The 18,525-nt window shown below is 40.5% G+C and overlaps 1 protein-coding gene across 6 annotated transcripts in view; it reads left to right on the top strand.

Moving 5' to 3' along the window:
• Positions 1-1,587: 1,587 nt before the first annotated feature.
• The window catches only part of c2cd5 (C2 calcium dependent domain containing 5), a 104,037-nt gene continuing 87,099 nt past the window's right edge, over positions 1,588-18,525 (top strand). For 4 of the 6 annotated variants that reach the window (XM_041202206.1, XM_041202200.1, XM_041202202.1 and 1 more), the window contains exons 1-5: positions 1,588-1,862; positions 6,949-7,050; positions 10,492-10,578; positions 12,471-12,642; positions 18,413-18,508. In XM_041202206.1, coding sequence (XP_041058140.1) covers positions 6,961-7,050; positions 10,492-10,578; positions 12,471-12,642; positions 18,413-18,508 — 445 coding nt within the window. In that variant the 5' untranslated portion in view covers positions 1,588-1,862; positions 6,949-6,960. Of the gene's footprint in view, positions 1,863-6,948; positions 7,051-7,217; positions 7,304-10,491; positions 10,579-12,470; positions 12,643-16,237; positions 16,319-18,412; positions 18,509-18,525 lie in introns of those variants that run through there. The other 2 variants (XM_041202204.1, XM_041202203.1) reach the window with 2 other exon arrangements.

Below are 18,525 nucleotides of genomic sequence, written 5' to 3' on the forward strand. Positions count from 1 at the left end.
GCAACAAATTCAGTACTTGCCTGTGAAATCAACATCCCATGACTTCATTATTTAAAAATTCTGAAATGTGCTGCTTGTGCTGATATAAACATCAGCAAAATTAAAGAAAAATACATAGACATAAATCTAATGTTTAAGCTTTTGTTTAAGCAATACTGATCCAGTCTTTTCCAGCTTTGTTGACTATATCTGGTCAAATCTTCCCTTCTAAGTCACAACTCTATGTTAATGATTAGGAGTCTTTTTTTCTCTGCGCATTGAGTTGTCATTTTTGTAGTGATAACGCAGGTTTATTTTTAGCGTCAACGAATAATGCCTATCGGAACCAGCAATCACACATTTTGGCTGTTCATCAGCCTGGCATATGAGAAAACCCAATACTTAAAAGTTGCTTAAATGTCAAAATCAAAAACTGAGAAATTCACATAAGCAGTTCCTCAGCATACAAGTCTTTGAAGTGCTCATCCACTCCATTGTTGGCATGGAGGGTGATATGCAGCCAAGTGGTAAGAGGCCCAGACCATGTTGACTAGTCCAGGTGAGGTCTCATCAATGAACTCAAGCATCAACTTCAGCAGGTTTGGAGCTCCCTGGCTCAAGAAGAGGATATGACAGAATGTGCCAGCAGGGAGGTTGACTTGCAGGGTGACCAACAATCCTCTATTTTAAGGGTTTGCCCCTTATTTGGGCTGTTTATCCTGTGTCTCTTAAGGGATGCCTTCTGTCCCTAGGGGTAAGTTTTAGTGATTCCATCAGGACTACAAGTGAATGAGTAGGCCAGTGGAGAGATGGTAATGTTGTGACTCAGAAAGATAAGTTGTAAGTTTTGGTTGATTGTAACCCCTTTTCCTGTTAGGTTTGAAGCCCCCACTTCCACTCTCACACATACCAAACCCCCTCCTGCCCTATCTCATGGCCACTGCTGTCATGGTCACCAGCAACTCCCCCAACCCTCCCCCTCCCCCTCCCGCAGCCCTGTCCCATGGTCGGGTAACTAGTGTAGGGTTATCAACTGTGGAGGTTTCATCACCTGAAGCTCCCCCATGCTCCAGCCATTAGTGTGCCAACACATTCATCCTTGCGATGCACTGCCTTCCTACACCAACTGAAAGCAAACTCATTACTCAAATGGATGATGCTTGATTGACTGTCAAACAGCCTTTCCCAGACTGCTCCTCCACCCAACCCCCACCTCCACCTGCATTTTAAATATTTTTATATCTGGTAAAGAGAAATGTTCAAATAAAATTACAAAAGAAACAATCTTTTTTAATGTCCCAATGATTTTTTTCCAGGGTTGCTGCATCCTGGAGATTGACCTTCAATTCCTGGAGGGTTGGCAATCCTACAAAGTGTCCCTTATTTTATTTGATAAGAGCTGGTCACCCTGGTTGACTGAGTTCCAACGACCCATCACCGGGCATGTGTCTTGTTGTTTGTAACTGGCCTCTTGGTTGCAGTATAACAATGGCGAGCATGTAGCTTCAATGACAGTGGTTAAATCTGTCATTGAGTCTATGTCCATGGCTGGTGCGGAGACAGGCGGGGGTCATTGGCAGGGCTAACCCGGAAGTGAAGGCGCCGGTGACGCCGGAAGTAAATCAGCGTGCAGCGATTGAGGCGTAGGAGCTCCGCGATTTTATTTTATTCTTTAAATCTCTTCAAATAACAACAATATCATAGGGAAAGGAAGAGGGGGATTGTAAGCAGCTTGGCCCTCAGAGCGCCGGTGGTTTTGTTTTTGGAGTCTATGAGGCGCGGGGCCTGGCGCCTCTCGATGCCTCGGCCCGGGTTATGGGTGAAGAGGCGGATGGCGGGCCTTTGAGCTGTGCCGGGGGCGGTGGCCCGGATCCCGAGGCCTGGTTCGTACTCATTCTCCTGCTTCAAGGGATTTATTGGGAGACGGTTCAGGTAGATAGAGGGAGGAGGCAGACTTGCCCCCCACTGTGGGTAGGAACCTGCCCGTCCTTAACCTGACAATTCACACACACGTCAAATAAAAACCCAAAAAACGCAGCATCTCTGGCAGCGAATGTGGAGAGAGAAACAGAGTTAACGTTTCGAGTCCAACTTGACGACTTCGGAACTGAAGGGAGGCAGAAATGTGATAGGTTTCATGCTGTTGAAAAAGTTGGAGCGTTAATTTACACACATTGCTGCTCTGCTGTATTTTTGATCATAAGCACTGCAGCCTTCCCCATTTTGCAAAACACGGTTTTCCCACACAGCTCAGATTCCCTTCACCTCTTTTTCCCTTCCTCCTTTAGGTTTCAGTGCACCCTGTTTAAATTTCAGTTCCATAGCACTATCTTAAAGTTCTCTCCTGTGTCCTGGCCAATACTTATCCTTTCCCCCCACCCCTGAAAAAAATTATCTGGTCATTTATCACGTTGCCCTTTGCGGGAGTTTGTTGTGTGCAAATTGGCTGTAGCGCTGCCTACCTCGTAACAGTGACCACACCTCAAAATAACTTCATTGGCTAAATTGTGATTTGGAACATCCTGAAGTTGTGAAAGGCATTTATATAAAGGAACATTGTTTTTAAACATTGTATAAGCTGAGTAAAAAACAAACTGGGCAATAATAGGGCATAGAATAATAATAGAATAATAGAACAGGAGGAAGCCATTCGAAGTTCTTTGAGCCTACTGCATCATTCAATTAAATCATGAATGATGCTTGATATGCCTGGATACCCTTACCAAAAATCCCTGTCTCAAAACTTTCAATTACCCACTGACCTTTGATTGGGGAGGTGAGTTCTAGATTTCACCTACTCATTGTGTGGAAGAATGCTTCCTGATTTCACCGCTGAATGGCCTGGATCTAATTTTAAGATTATACTCCCTGGTTCTGATTCCCAGGCATGGCACGTCACATGCTTTGTCAGAACTGATTGACTAGTTTGGTATTTAGCAAAACTGAGCGGAGAAGCAACAATGGCTACTTTATATATATTTTTAAAAAACTAACAGGTTTCCTTCCATTCTTGTAACTTGCGTTGGAGTATAATTGAGTTTGGTGTCATGGGATAAAAACAAAGTGCTGGAAAAACTCAGTAGGTCTGGCAGCACCTGTGGAGGGAGAAATACAGTTAATGTTTCGAGTCTAAAACGTCTCTTCAGAACTGAACCCATGGTCTAGTGGGTAGTGGTTGTCCTCAGATGCCTTAACTCAGCGACATTTAAAGGTTTTAATGTTTAACCTATGTTATTAATGTCCAAAGGTGGTTGAAGAACAACACATCTGAGACTCAACTTGGCTCTGTACGTTATGTTTTCAGAATGCCATTTGATAATGTTCAAGGATAGGAACCCTCACATCTTTTTTTTCTCAGTACCCTGGGATTGCTGGTGCCAATTTTAACATGACCATGTGCATCTTAGTTGATATTCTGCTTTTTAGAATTAGAACCAAATGCAGGACCTTGCTGAACTGTTTGGCTTCATTCTGTAAATTTGGTTTAAAGGGTCTGTCTTTGTTTTTGTTCTTGCCTTCAAATTCTTATTCATGTTTATGCAATAATAATGTTTGTTACTGAAATATGTCACAGAGTGGATTGAAGTAGATTGAACCTAATTTCATAGCAGATTAAACAGACTCCACATTTGTAATATAAAAGCAAAAAACTGCGGATGCTGGGAATTCAAAACAAAAATAAAAATACCTGGAAAAACTCAGCAGGTCTGGCAGCATCTGCGGAGAGGAGCACAGTTAACGTTTCGAGTCCGTATGACTCTTCAACAGAACTAAGTAAAATTTAGTTCTGTTGAAGAATCATACAGACTCGAAACGTTAACTGTGTTCCTCTCCACAGATGCTGCCAAACCTGCTGAGTTTTTCCAAGTATTTTTATTTTTGTTCCACATTTGTAATGCTAGTTATACTGGTACCGGGCAGAATACTCATGTGAAAGTTTTTGGTGAATGAGGATGAAGTATTTATGCATATCTGCTTTTAACTCAAAACAAATAGGGGCTGGAGTGGGAGTTGTTGACTGAAAGCCTGAGAGATTGAAAACGTGAGCAGTGATTCACGCTTGTTGAAAGAGCTCCTTTTGCCCCAAGTTGCTAGAGCTTGTTCATTTCACTGAAAGAATATTGACAATTCAGTGAAAGAGTTGAAAATGGAGGATTGTTGAAACTTCAAAATTGTTTGTACTGAGCCATGCATTCACTTTTTAAAAAAATAAAGTAATATTTTACATCAATTGTCAAATTGCAGTTATGTAGTATCTTTAATGTGGAGTACCTTGACACTTAATAGATGGATGCCAGTTAAACAGCTGGTAAGCCAGCAAGGGAAAGGCTGTGAATGCAGGGACTAGATTATTCAGTACCTTAAATAATTATGGTGTGAATGTTTCTTATTTTTATCTATGTAATGCATGCGGCCTTGAAATTTACAGTTTGTGCTACCAACTGGCAACCATTAAAGTTTCTGTGAACTATTAATATAGTACGTCTAGTTCCCAAATCTGTCAGAAACATCAATTGTGTATGTGACCCCATGTCGAAACAGAAAGCTGGATCAAGCAGCATTAATAAAGATACTTAACATTTTCTTTCAGTATTTTGTAAACAGATACAACATGAACAAGTGCAGAAAGTAACCCCCCTTCCGAGCTGATGTAACTCAGTTGCATCTGTAACTTGTGTGTTTGATTTGTTCGCTAAACATTTGGAATGTGGGATGTATCTTCCATGCAATTATAATACTTAATTATGTTTCTATGCATCACAATCATATATCATAAATCCAGTCTGTCCAGAAATTTGATCAACTTTTGTCAACATGTCCCGTGTTATGCAAATTCAGTGGAGTGAGTTGAATTATCCAATTATATTATGTTGTATTAAAAAAAACTAAGTAATGCAATAAACAATTTTTTTCAAAGTTTATACAGTTTTTCCACACACCTGCTACATATTCATTTGCAGGTCCATTCCTTATCAACAGTGTTCAAAAGCTCCAAAAAGATACAGTAATGTATCAGGTATTTCAAAATGATTTTGTGTATTGTATATTGGTTTTTGTTCAGAGCAGAACACCAAGTGCATGTGTTCCACTCTCAACGTCAAAACAACACACTACACACGTCACCCATTTAATGATGATTGCACGATAACTTCTTATTAATCTTGAGCATGGATCGTACAGCACTGCAAGAGACTGTTGCCTACCTGGCTCAAAACCAATCTAGGAACTATCATATTCCACAGTGCCTCTCATATCCCTCTCTGCATTTTTTTTCCAAGTTCTTATTCTTTGTATCAGTAACTTCAAGGATCAATCCTTGCTGCCTCCCTTGGCATACCATTGAATGCAATCACTTACTTGCTTACTTGTAACTATCTGAATCTATATGAATGTATTGCTATATTTTATGTCACACTTAATGTCCAAGCTAATTAAAAAGATCCAGCCATTATAAAGAACAGACCAGTTCTCTATCTATTAATAATCAACTGCTTTGAAGCGTAAGATCTTTATGACAGGTAGTGTTAAAATTGTTATATATCCTAACATTGCATATTGTAATGTATTTGCATATTTTTCCCATGGGATCAGCTGCAATATGTTTTCAAGACATCCAACTGAACCCTCTGCTATCATCTTTGATCCTAGCCTATCATCACACAGGCTGATATAAAGTCCTGGGTAAACCATCACCTAAACTCATTGAGAAAACAGCAGCCATTTTGTTTGGCTCCTACCTGAAATTTGCCCTTTGGCCATTTGTTCCACCCCCAACTTTTGCTGCTCACTTAAACTGAATCAGAAAATACATGCCCTTGATGGCCTCATGTCCAGATATCGCAGAGACTGTTTGCTTGCACCTTTGATACATCAGCCACCTCTAACTTCTCCTTGTCCATTCTGGTGCTTAAACCTACCGCTGTTTTGCCGTTTCAGGGCTCTTTCTCTTTGCCACTCTTCCCAACTCCAGCCAATAATTTCCAAATCACATAGAACTCCGCATTTTCCAGTGTTTTGTTTTCAAACTCTCTATTCTTGATTTCAAGTCCTTTCATGGCTTTGCCTTATCTTTGTGACCACCTCCAAGCTGCTTGCTTCACTCTTTGGTCTGCACGTTCCTCCATCTCCATCCTTCAACTTCACTATCAGTGACATAGTTCTCAGCCACCATGTCCCTGCACTTGAGAATTCTTCACCCACACCTGTGTCTTTTTATTTTTCTCTCCATCTTCAGAAAGTTTTCCTAGAACTCTGCTTATCATGCATTAATTCTCTCCCACAATCTGCTCAACTTCACTGCTGCCCCCTCCCCCCTTTCCTCTTATAAAGCATTTTGAATTGTTTTATGATGTGAATGATATTCTAACATGAATTATTAATGCTCTGTTTTGGAAGTTTTGAAGTTAAGATATGTATTTGAACTACATGTATCCAGAAAATCATGAAATAAAAATGTGAAATATTTCCGTAATGTGCTTTGGTTAACTCCTGTCAAACTTTTGAATTGCAATTTTTTCCTTGTGGACAGATTTGAACTTTACTTTTGGGTAGCTATTTTCATTGAACTTAAATAAGTTTGCACAATTATGGCACAGTTATAGGTTAAAGTTTATTTTGAAATAAGTAATATTAGATCTTATGCACTAACTCAAGTATTCTCAATATTAATAAGTGGGGGGCACAGTATTTTCCACACTCCACTGCAAATGCCAGTGGAGGAATATAGGATCAGATAGAATAGCACCTTTCATTATTGGGAGCTACAATAATTGACCTCATTCTGTCAAATGCTTCTTGTGTGCGAGCTACCGTTGGTTTAACACTGATTGTAAGATTGAGGTTTTCTTTCTGAATTAATGCTTTGGTGCTCTGATTGCATAGCATCTCATCAAGGTTTGAAGTTAAAACAAGTACTCGAAAGGAGTTTTAGCAGATACAGCCACATAACCTACCTTTATTTTCTTGCAGCAAAGACTAACAATGCCGGGGAAGCTGAAAGTCAGGATTGTGGCTGGCCGTCATCTGCCGGTTATGGACAGGGCCAGTGACCTAACCGATGCATTTGTAGAGGTTTGTATAAACTATGTAAAGTTTCTTATATTGTGATGATTAGTATTTATCAACACACCAGCACTGCAGAAGTGACCCTCAATGCGGTGAATTTGCTGTCTTCAACTGTAGGAGATGCCAGTAGATGAGCATCAATTGCAAGAAGTGCAGAGCGCAAAGATGAGGAGAGGAAAGAAAACAAAGTAACCAAGAGGCTGCTCAATGTACAAGAGAACTATACAGCCCTCTTGTGAGCTGGGCAAGAATCCTACCAGTAAGCTGTCAGCTGTGAGTCGGTTGGTCTCACTCTCGTCTGTAGAGTCAGTAGGCCTTAGTTTTAAGTCTCTCTCTGGAGGTATAACTTAGCCTGATACTCCAGTGCAGCACTGAGGGAGCCCTGCACTGTCGGAGATGCAGCCTTTTAGATGTTAAATTGAAGTTCTGTCTGTCTCCTCTGGTAAGCATGGAAGTTCCCTTGGCCCTACTTTAAAAGTGTGGAAGGGCCTGGAGTTTATTCCTTGGATGTTACCCAGAAGTTAGACCTGAAATGTGCTCAACGTTGCCAATGTCAAGTTAGCCCAAGCATCCTCCCAATCTCATTGGAATGTTATGTAGAATTAAGTATTGTATGCAGCACAGAAAGAAGCCATTCATCTCATCTAATTTGTGCTGGTATTTATACGCCACACAAGTCTCTCCCCATTCCATCAACCTCATCTCAGCCTTTCAGCATATCTTTTCATTCCTTTTTCTCTCATGTACTCATCCAGTTTCTTTTTGAATGCATCACAACTATTTGTCTCAACCACTTCCTGTGGTAGCGTTCTACATTCTAACCACTCTGAGTAAAGAAATTCCTCCCCCTTTCCCATTGGATTTAATTTGTATTTAAGGCTCCCAGATTTGGATTGTCCCCAAGTGGAAACATTCACTCCGCATCTACCTTTTCCAACCCATTCATAATTTTAAAAACTTCTTTCAGGGCACTTTAAGCTTTCTGTTTTCCAAAGAAAAAAGCCTCAATCTGTTCAGTCTTTCCCGAAAGCTCTAATATCTCAGTTTTGAGGCCAGATCTCTACTATAAATGTGGCCAGATTGGGTATTATACAAGTTTAACATAATGTCATTACTTTTGATTTCTGTAATACTATAAATAAATCTTAGTGCTTTGTTAGCAGTTTTAATTGTTTTGCTGATCAATGATGATGCTTTTAATGACTCATCCACCTCTGTCTCTAGACCCCTTTGCTCTTCTACCCTATGCTCTTTATCATTTTCTAAGTGGTATGTGATATTTCTATTTGCTTGAACCTAAGTGTAACAATCCAGGCCCAAAGAAAATACAAATCAGTTCTCAGTGAGGCTAAGTAAAACAAAATGGTCAACTTAAAATAAAACATGAAAACAATTACTTTCTTTTCTACCACACGTCCAAATTATTCTCAATTTTTAGAGATCCTCCGAGTAAGTACATTTGGAAGAAATTCACATTTTGAGAGTTGGGCTGGGCCAGTTTTCCAGGAGAATCTTTTGGCTGAATATTTTGATGGATGGCGGTTCAAAGATCACAGAGTCTTGGGCGCATGTAGTTGCATGCACAGCTCACTTTTGCGTAAAGTTCCAAGACCTTTTAGACAATGCAATACATTTATACCCGAGACATGTGTTATCTGGGTGCAAACCATTTATATGGCTTCGAAGATCATGGAATTTTAGGTATAAGTAATTTGTGCCCAGGTTATCTGCTATGACCTCTCCTCAAAAAACACTCTTGTCCTGCCTGACTTGCAGACTACAGCCCCATCTCCAACCATCCTTTCCCCTCCAAAGTCCATCACCATCAGCACCCAAATCCATGTCCATCTTTCCCAAAACTTTGTTTGAATCTCTCTAATCAGGTTTCCACCCTGCCATGGTATTGGAATGGCCCTCATCAAAGTAACAAATTAAATCCTATGTGACTGTGCCCATGATAAACTATCGTCCTTGTTCTTCTTGACCTGTTTGCCTCTTTGGCTTCTTGCCTCTCCAGTCAGAACCAGAGATGACTTGCAATGACTTCTCTATCCATTCCCACATCATTAACTCTGGACTCCCCCCAAGGATCTCTTCTTGGAGCCTTCCTATTTCTCATCTGCATGCTGGCCTCAGTGACATCTTGTGAAATCACGTCATCTGTTTCCACATATACCCTAATGGCAACCAGTTTGACCTCACCATCGTCTCTCTCGACCTCTCCACACACTAAATTGACTGTTGTTCGACATCCAGTACTGGATGTGCAGAGATTTCCTCCAACTATATAGAGGGGAAGTCACTTTCTTTGCTCTAGCCGCTGACTCCATCTTTCTTCATGAGGCTGAGCAAGACCATTTGCATCCTTACTGTCATATTTGACCCTCGAGACAAGCTTCTTACCACATATCTGTGCCATCACTCGGGCTGTTTATTTCCACCTCCATAATATCGCTTGGCTCAACCTTAGCTTCAGCTCATCATTTGCTGAAATCCTCATCCAGGCTTTGGACTTGACTATTCCAACACTCTCCTTACCAGTGTCCCATCTGGCACCCTCCATAAATTGAGCTCATCCAAAATTTTGCTGCTCTTAACCGAAGTCCATCACCCATATGCGTGTTGACCTTGCATTAGCTTCTGGTCTGATAGCACCTCAATTTTAAAATTCTCACCCTTGCTTTTAAATCCCTCCTTTGCTTCGCCCATCTCTAACACTGCAACTGTCTCCAGCTCTACCACCCTCTGAGATCTGTATGGTCTAGCCACTTGCACATCTTGTGTTAATTGCTTCACCATTGGTGGCCGTCCCTTCAGCTGCCATGGTCATAAATTCTGGAATTCCCTTCCTAAACCCCTCTATCTTTCCTCCTTTTAAGGTGTCCTTGAAACCTACATCTTTGACTAAGCTTTTGGCTATCTGCCTTAATATCTCTGTATGTGGCTCAACGTCAGATTGTGTTTGATCATGCTTCTATGAAGCATTTTGGGAACGTTTTAGTACATTAAAGTATTACATGAATGCAAATCGTTTTTTTTGTCTCTGGATGCAAAATATGAAGGAAACTCTGAGACCAGAGTTCTTCAATTGTCCTCAGTCAACACAAAGTCAAATTTTGTGGTCATTTATCTCCTTGTTGTTTGTGGAACCTTGCTGTGAGTAGATTTGGTGCTGCAATTTCTTATTTGCCAACAATAACTGCACTCTAAAGCATTTCATTGACTGCAAAACACTTCAGGTCATTTTGAGGTTGAGTAAGATTCTAAGTAAGTGCATGAACGGGTCATTTGTAAGCATTTTCTGCCTGCAAATAGATGTAAAATTAATCCCTAGGGAAAAGACTGTGCTCCAAATATTCTCCCTGTTCTGATTAAAGGAGAAAATGTATGACAGCGGGGATTAAAAAGAAATGTATAATCCTCCCTACGACCTTTGTTTCTTGGCAGGTAAAATTTGGTAATACAACATTTAAGACCGATGTGTTCCCTAAATCTCTCAACCCCCAGTGGAATTCAGAATGGTTTAAATTTGAGGTAAGATTTGTATCAGATAAGATAAGGCAAAATAAAATTTGACTGGGCAAGTTGAATATACATTTTGTTCTTTGTATGGTGAGTCTAGTTCTGGTCTTCCCCACAAGTGGAAACATCCTCCTGGTATCTACCCTATCAAGTCCCCTCAGGGTCTTATATGTTTCAATAAGATCACCTTTCATTCTTCTAAACTCCAATGGGTAAGGCCCAACCTGTTCAACCTTTCCTCATAAGATAAGCCCCTCATCCCAGGAATGAGTTGAATGCGCTTTCTCTGAACTCCTTCTAATGTTCAAATAGAACATTTTTCATCCTTTTTCAAATAGGGAGACCAAAACTGTACACAATGGGCAGAATTTTACAGCCCCTCCCACCGGCTGGACCGTCCGATCCCACCGAAGTCAATGGAGTTTTGAACGGCTCACCATATTTTGCGACAAGGCCTTAAAATTCCACCCAATATTCCGGTTGTAACCTCACCAAGGCTCTCTGTAGCTGCAGCAAAACTTCCCTACTTTTGTATTCCATTCCCTTTGCAATAAATGCTAATATTCCATTTGCTTTCCTGATCACTTGCTGTACTTGCTTAATAACTTTTTATGATTCATGTACCAGGGCATTCAGATTCCTTTATAACACCAAGTTTTGCAATCTCTCTTCATTTAAATAATTTACTACTTTTTTTATTCTTCTTGCCAAAGTGGACAAGTTAACATTTTCCCACATTATATGCCATCCGCCAAGTTTTTGCCCATTTGCTTTGCCCTATCCTTAAGGCTCAATATATAAAGGGCACAATTCTTCTTTTCATTGTGTGATTTGTGAAGTTGCACAGTAATTCGATGGATTTGGACATGTTATTCAAATACAAACCTTTGTTTGCCCAAATTTTGTAGTGTATAGGCAGAGCAGAGGAAGCTTTACACTTCTAGCTGTGCTGTGCTGTCTGACCTGACAGCCATTGATGATCAAACTAGACTCCTGATGACAGTATTCAATACCCAGTTATATTTATTTTTCATGAGACCACCTGTTAACATTCGACAGATAATGTGATATTTCCTCTGCCTGTGGATTGGATGGCTTTTACCCTCTTTCCTCCACTGCTCTTTCCTCCCCTGCAACCACCATTTTACTCCTCTCCCTGTTGTCTCTGCCTACAGCTGTCTGAGCCCTCCGTTCAATTCTGTTTCTCGGCTTCCCAGTTGCTGAATTCATCCCTTAGCTGCAAAGCTAGATTACCACATTTCCTGGGCATGCTTCACTCTTAAATGTAACATTGAATATTCCTTGGACTATATATATAAAAATGGCCCAGGTGTACTGTGGGAGTCTGATTTACATATGATAATGAGATACTCTGCTTCTTCCCAGACTATGGACACCTCATTACCCATCTCTGTATAAATGGCAGCAAATGTTTACATGTTGGGCTGGGGAATGTTGCAGTCTTTTAGGGTTTAGCCATCCCTTTCCCCCACCCCACCTGCTCCTGCCCCCCCACCCCGAATACCTCACACCTGTCATGGGTGGGTTAATATTGAGGCCATTCTGTATGGATGGGCTGAATGGGTTTCATCATTTGTAACTACCTTGTAGCTTTGAAGATGCCTAGCTTTATCATAGCAACAAAAGAGTACATTGCATGGTTTAATGCTTCTGTCCATAAGACAAGATCTGATGAGTAATGCCACAGAAGCTCTACTTAGTGTGTGGGTATGAGAATGAAAACAATGTAATTATCCTCTTATAAATTTAACTGATACCTCAACACTTCATGAATATGGCAAAGAGCAGAATTTACAGCCTGTAAAAACTGAGTTTAATCACACAAAACAGTTAAATGCCTTTTCTGCAGTCGATTAATTAAATAACTGGAAATGTCCTTGCAGGTTGATGATGAAGACTTGCAAGATGAACCATTACAGATCACGGTTCTGGATCATGATACCTACAGTGCTAATGATGCTATTGGAAAAGTATACATTGATATTGACCCTTTGTTATCCAATGAAGCTGCAGCCATTCTGTCTGGCTGGTTTCCAATTTATGATACTATTCATGGTATGTATAACTTGATTTATATTGGTTGACTACTTTTCTGGTGAGGATCAGTATACTTCAATCCTGTCTATCTCAGGCTAACTTTCCTGTTTTCAGTGAGTGCTGCCATTCATATGATCCATAGTGTAGTACTATATAAGTACAATAAGTTATGAATATAATCTCAGGAGTTCAAAATCGGGCTTTTCCTGGGCTCCTCCTTTATTTTTTACCTGGTGTGGTCATAATGTTCTGTTTTAGATAATTTTTGCATGCAAGTATATCCAGCATCATAGTTCTTTCAAATTTATAATGCAAATAAAAGTGAAAATGAACCCAGTGGCTATCTTTCTTCTGCAATGTTGAAACTGTTAGGAACTGTAGATAGTTTAAGTAAGTTATATTTGCATTTGTGGGTGTTAGGAATGACTTTTACCTTTAATTTTAATTTGTGTTTCTGTGTTGGTGTTAAGAAATGGGGGAGCTTGAGATTTAGTTTCATTTTAAAAGTTAAAAGCTAAAAGTCTGTGGGTTTGTTGGTATACCTGCATCCTAATGACGTTTTAGGACTCTTGAAGTAGAAAAACTGGGCTGTTACCTAACAACAGGGGGCCCACAGACACAGGGAGAAGCAGGACTGCAGTTTTTTAGTTCAGTTGAAACCAGGAGCCAGGAGAAGCTGGAAACATCAGAGGGAACTGCAGAGAGAGCAGTTTTCCTGAAAGAACCAAAAAATCCCAAAGTCAAGGAGTGACACAGAAAGGAGGGGCCCCAAGAAAACCTTCTCATCAACGAAAAAGAACAGAATCTCAGAATTTTAACAGCACAGAGGGAGGCCATTCGGCCCATTGTGTCTGCACCAGCTTTCCAAATGAGTATTCTGACCTAGTGCCATTGCCCTGTCTTTTCCCCTGTGCTGCTGCATATTATTTCTATTCAAATAATCATCTAATTCTCTCTTGAATGCCTTGATTGAACCTGCCTCCACCACACTTCCAGGCAGTGCATTCCAGACCCGAACCACTCACTGTGTGAAAAAGTTTTTTCTCGCGTCCCATTTGCTTCTTTTACAAATCATTTTAAATCTGTGCTCTCTTGTTCTTGATCCTTTTATGAGCAGGAACAGCTTTTCCCTATTTACTCTGTCCAGCCCCCTCATGATTTTGAACATCTCTATCAAATCTCCTCTTAGTCGCCTTCTCTCCAAGGAGAACACTCTCAACCTCTCCAATCTATCTTTGTAATTGAAGTTTCTCATCCCTGGAACCATTCTTGTAAACCTCTTCTGCACTCTTTCCAATGTGTTCACACCCTATAATGTGGCACCCAGAACTGTGCACAATACTCCAGCCGAGGTCTAATGAGTGTCCTTTATGAATTCAGCATAACCTCCATGCTCTTATACTCTATGCCCCTATTAATAAAGCCCAGGATACTATATGCTTTATTAACTGCTCTCTCCACCTGTCTTGCCATCTTCACTGATCTATGCACATATACACACAGGTCTTTCTGTTCCTGCACCCCATTCAAAATTTCACCCCTCATTTTATATTGTCCGTCAGTGTTCTTCCTACAAAAATGCATCACCTGACAATTCTCCACATTGAACTTCATCTGCCACCTATCTGCCCATTCCACCAACTTGTCTATGTCCTTTTGAAGTTCTACACTGTCCTCCTCACAGTTTACAAACTCCCAAGCATCGTATCATCTGCACACTTTGAAATTATCCCTTGCATATCAAGGTCTAGATCATTAATATATATCAGGAAAAGCAAGGGTCCCAATACCAATCCCTGGGGAACTCCACTACAAACCTTCCTCCAGTCTGAAAAATCTCCATTGACCATTACTCTGCTTCCTATTTTTCAGCCAATTTTGTATCCACATTGCTACTGTCCCTTTTATTCCATGAGCAATAACTTATCTCACAAGTCTGTTGTGTGGCACTGTATCAAATGCATCATATGCATCCATGTGCATCATATCAACGGCATTACCCTCATCAACCTTTTCTGTTACCTCTTCAAAAAACTCCAAGTTAGTCAAACATGATTTCCCTTTTAGAAATCCAAGCTGGCTCTTTATTATCAACCCATGTTTTTCCATGTGACTATTAATTCTATCCTGAATAATTGTTTCGAGAATCTTTCCCACCACTGAAGTTAAACTGACTGGTCTGTAATTGCTGGGCTTATCCTTATAACCTTTTTTGAACAAGGGTGTAATGTTTGCAATTCTCCAGTCCTCTAGCCACCCCCCCCCCCCGCCCCCCCAGTCCAGGGGAGACTGAAAATTATGGCCAATGCCCCTGCAATTTCTCTTCTCACTTCCTTCAATATCCTTGAATGCATCCGGTCCCAGTGCCTTGTCAACTTTAGGTACCGATAGTCTGTTCAATGCTTTCTTCTTATCAATTTTGAACCCTTCTAGTGACAGAGTTTCTTCATCTGTCACCATGGCCTGGGTAGTGTCTACCTCCTTGATAATATCTCAGCCATGGCCCCTTTGTCCAGGTGTAAATTCCCTTTTAGGTCCCTAATCAGCCCTACTCCTCCTTTTACCACCTTTTACTATTTATATGCCTTTGGAAGACTTTGGGATTCTCCTTTATGTTGGGTGCCAGTCTTTTCTCATAATCCTTCGTTTCTCTAATTTGCTTTTTTACCCCCCTCTGAACCTTCTGTGTTCCTCTCTGTTCTCAATTGTATTTTCTACCTCATACCTGTCATAAGCACACTTTTTCTTTTTTATCTTAATTTCTATCTCCTTTTTCAACCAAGAAGCTCTGGATTTGTTTGCCTTACCATTCCCTTTCGATGGAATAATACTTGACTGTGCCTGAACCAATTCTTCTTTGAAAGTAGCCCATTGGTCCGCTACAGTTTTTCCCCGCCCATCTTTCATTTGCCTATCTGGCCCAGCTCCGTTCTTACCCCATCAAAGTCGGCTTTCGCCTAGTTAATTATTTTGACTCTGGATTTCCAACTTCCATGGTACAATTGGAACTTGATTGCTGCCTGGGTTCCTGAGGCTTAGGAAACCCAGCAGCAAAATGAAGCAGGAGTTGCCAGCTCCAACAGGTAAATGCCTTTTATAGCACTACTTGTGAGCCAGGAAAGGCAGGAATGATATTCCCCCCCACCCCTCTGCCGCTCTTCAAGGAAGGCTTTGACCTTCCTTTTGCCTAGCATGGCCTCGCAAGATGATGCTGCGATTGACGACCTCCGACCAACTCCAAAACCTGCAGCTACTTAACTAAATCATTTTTTAATCTCTTTGCTCCACTTTTTTTTGCCGCCTTGTGATTGCCAGGGTTTGTCCCCAAGGATTCCCCTGCCTGCACCCTCTTGCCATTTGTTTTCCCACCCGGCAACCAGTGAGCTTGTCAATTTGACTGGTTGCCGAACGACAAACAGAAGAGAAAAGGTATTAAAAGGTTCTGCAGTTAAATTCAGCAAGATCTTTGTGACCCTGGTGTCAACAGGTTTCCCCATGCCCCCCTGAACCCTCCCCACCTCCCTGTAAACATAGAAGCCATGATGGTTTAATGTGTTGAAATTCTTCCCTCTCACAGTAATAATTTACACTTATGTTGCACCTCTGACATAAGGTTCAGTGTTTCATAGTTAATGGAAGGGAATGAAAAAGAGTGATTAGGAGGAATCACTGAAGACCTGAAAAAAAAGCATCAGTAAGCATCAATGATTATCATTTCATTTTAAGCTTTGTCCGTATGTTGTTTCTGTTTTAATGTGGCAAAAGTTGGAATGTGTAATGTAAATTTATCCACTTGGTGTAAAATAACTGGTGTTAGAGCAGCTTAATTCACCTTGTTGTCCAAATCAGAAAAATATCTGGTAGAAGAATGGAAAAATGCTACAGGCACTGATTTGCCCTAAGCTACTTTACCACTTATGAGTGCAGCATGTAGGTTTCTGTGCCAAACAAATGTAGTCCAGATTTATCCCAGAAATCTTGCGCATGAAATGCACAAGATTAAAGAAACATTTATCTAACTCTCAACCATTAATCCCATGTTGGAAAGTCATCAGATTTTGTTTTGATGGTAACTCAACCAAGAAAGCAATCGTCAATAGTCCCAGTATTAATCACTTCTTACTTGGCACAGCAAGAATTTCCCAGTGCAATTTGTATCACAGCCTGGCGAATGAATAATTTACAGTACAACAATAAAATTACATTCTGAACTTCCTGACTCTCACAACAAATAAAGCAGGTCCTAGAAGTGAGCTTCAAAACTTCTTTTGACCCAGAAACCTTTATTTTGTCATTTTTTTGCTTGACATAGTTGTTGGAAAAGAATCCAAATCAATAAGTCCAATAAGCACTGAAGGATGGAGGAGGGGAAGGAAGACAACAAAAAGCATTTGAAACTAACATACTTTGAGCAACAGTGGAATGAGTAAAACAAAAACAAAAATATCTGGAAAAACTCAGCAGGTCTGACAGCATCTGCGGAGAGGACACAGTTAACGTTTCAAGTCCATATGACTCTTCAACAGAATTCTGTTGAAGAGTCATATGGACTCGAAACGTTAACTGTGTTCCTCTCCGCAGATGCTGTCAGACCTGCTGAGTTTTCCCAGGTATTTTTGTTTTTGTTTTGGATTTCCAGCATGCACAGTTTTTTGCTTTTATCTTAGTGGAATGAGTAGCTTGCTTGTGCAGCTCTGCTTCCAGTTTTAAACACAGTAGCTGGAATTTTATAGGGCCCTTGGGGATGGGGCTGGGTGGTGGGAAAGCTGGCAAAACAGGCCTTTCTGCCATCATGGCATTTTGCCATTGGCGGGGTAGGTAACAGATGGCTGCCTGGAACCAAGTTGAGTCACTTAAGTGGCCAATTAAGAGCCTCTTCCCATCTTTACTGGCATTTTACCAATTCCAGGGGGCACTCCACCACATGGGGAGACTTCTAGATAAACCCTTAGTACTCATGCTTAACAAAAATTGTTCTAATATCAGTTTTGAAATATTCAATTGATCTACAGCCTGAACAGCTTTTTAGGGGAGTGAATTTCTGATTTCCACAAGCCTTTTTGTGAAGAAGTGCCAGTTGACATCACCTCTGAATGGCCTAGCTCTAATTTTAAGGTTATGTTCCCTTGTTCTGGACTCGCCACCAGAGGAAATAGTTTTTTTTCTATCTATCCTATCAAGTGCCTTAATTATTTTGTGCACCTCAATTATCCCTTCGTCTTTATACTTAAGGGAAGACAATCCTAGCCTATGCAACCTGTCCTTTTATTTAACTCTTTTAGCCCCTGCATTATTAGAAGGAAGACAGGCCAGTGTCTGTGATGTCCTATATGTAACAGAACAACAGGTCTCCGATGTTGCAAATGTACAGTTGAGGGACGTATTGCAATAATGTATGCTGGTTATCATTTGATCAGTTAATGATAATGTTAACCTTTCAGCGTTGGTGATGCCTTGTATCAGCTGCATGGAGTAAAGTGGCCCTCTTTTCCATGCAATTCAAGTTGGAGAAAAATAAATGAACTGAAAGCTGAATAAAACAAATATAAACTCCAAAGTACAATAAAGCAAAATATGACTGTAATTTCCAAAAAAACAATATTAAGGTTTAGACAATATTTGAGCTTTGTTCTTGTGGTTCATTTCGTTCACTTTCAAAGTCTTCAAAAATCCAACAAAGTTAGGTTCATGTTAACTGAAAGGCCATTTGTAAAGGTAATGATCTTTTCTGATTCCATGCTTGGCTCTTTCATTTGATTGTAATATTCAAATTGTATTTTTTAAACAGGTATCAGAGGGGAAATTAATGTTATGGTGAAAGTAGATCTCTTCAATGATTTGAACCGCTTCAGACAATCTTCATGTGGAGTCAAGTTCTTCTGTAGTAAGTTTTTGTCCTAA

This window comes from Carcharodon carcharias, chromosome 13, assembly GCF_017639515.1.
Source record: "Carcharodon carcharias isolate sCarCar2 chromosome 13, sCarCar2.pri, whole genome shotgun sequence".
Taxonomy (NCBI): Eukaryota; Metazoa; Chordata; class Chondrichthyes; order Lamniformes; family Lamnidae; genus Carcharodon; species Carcharodon carcharias.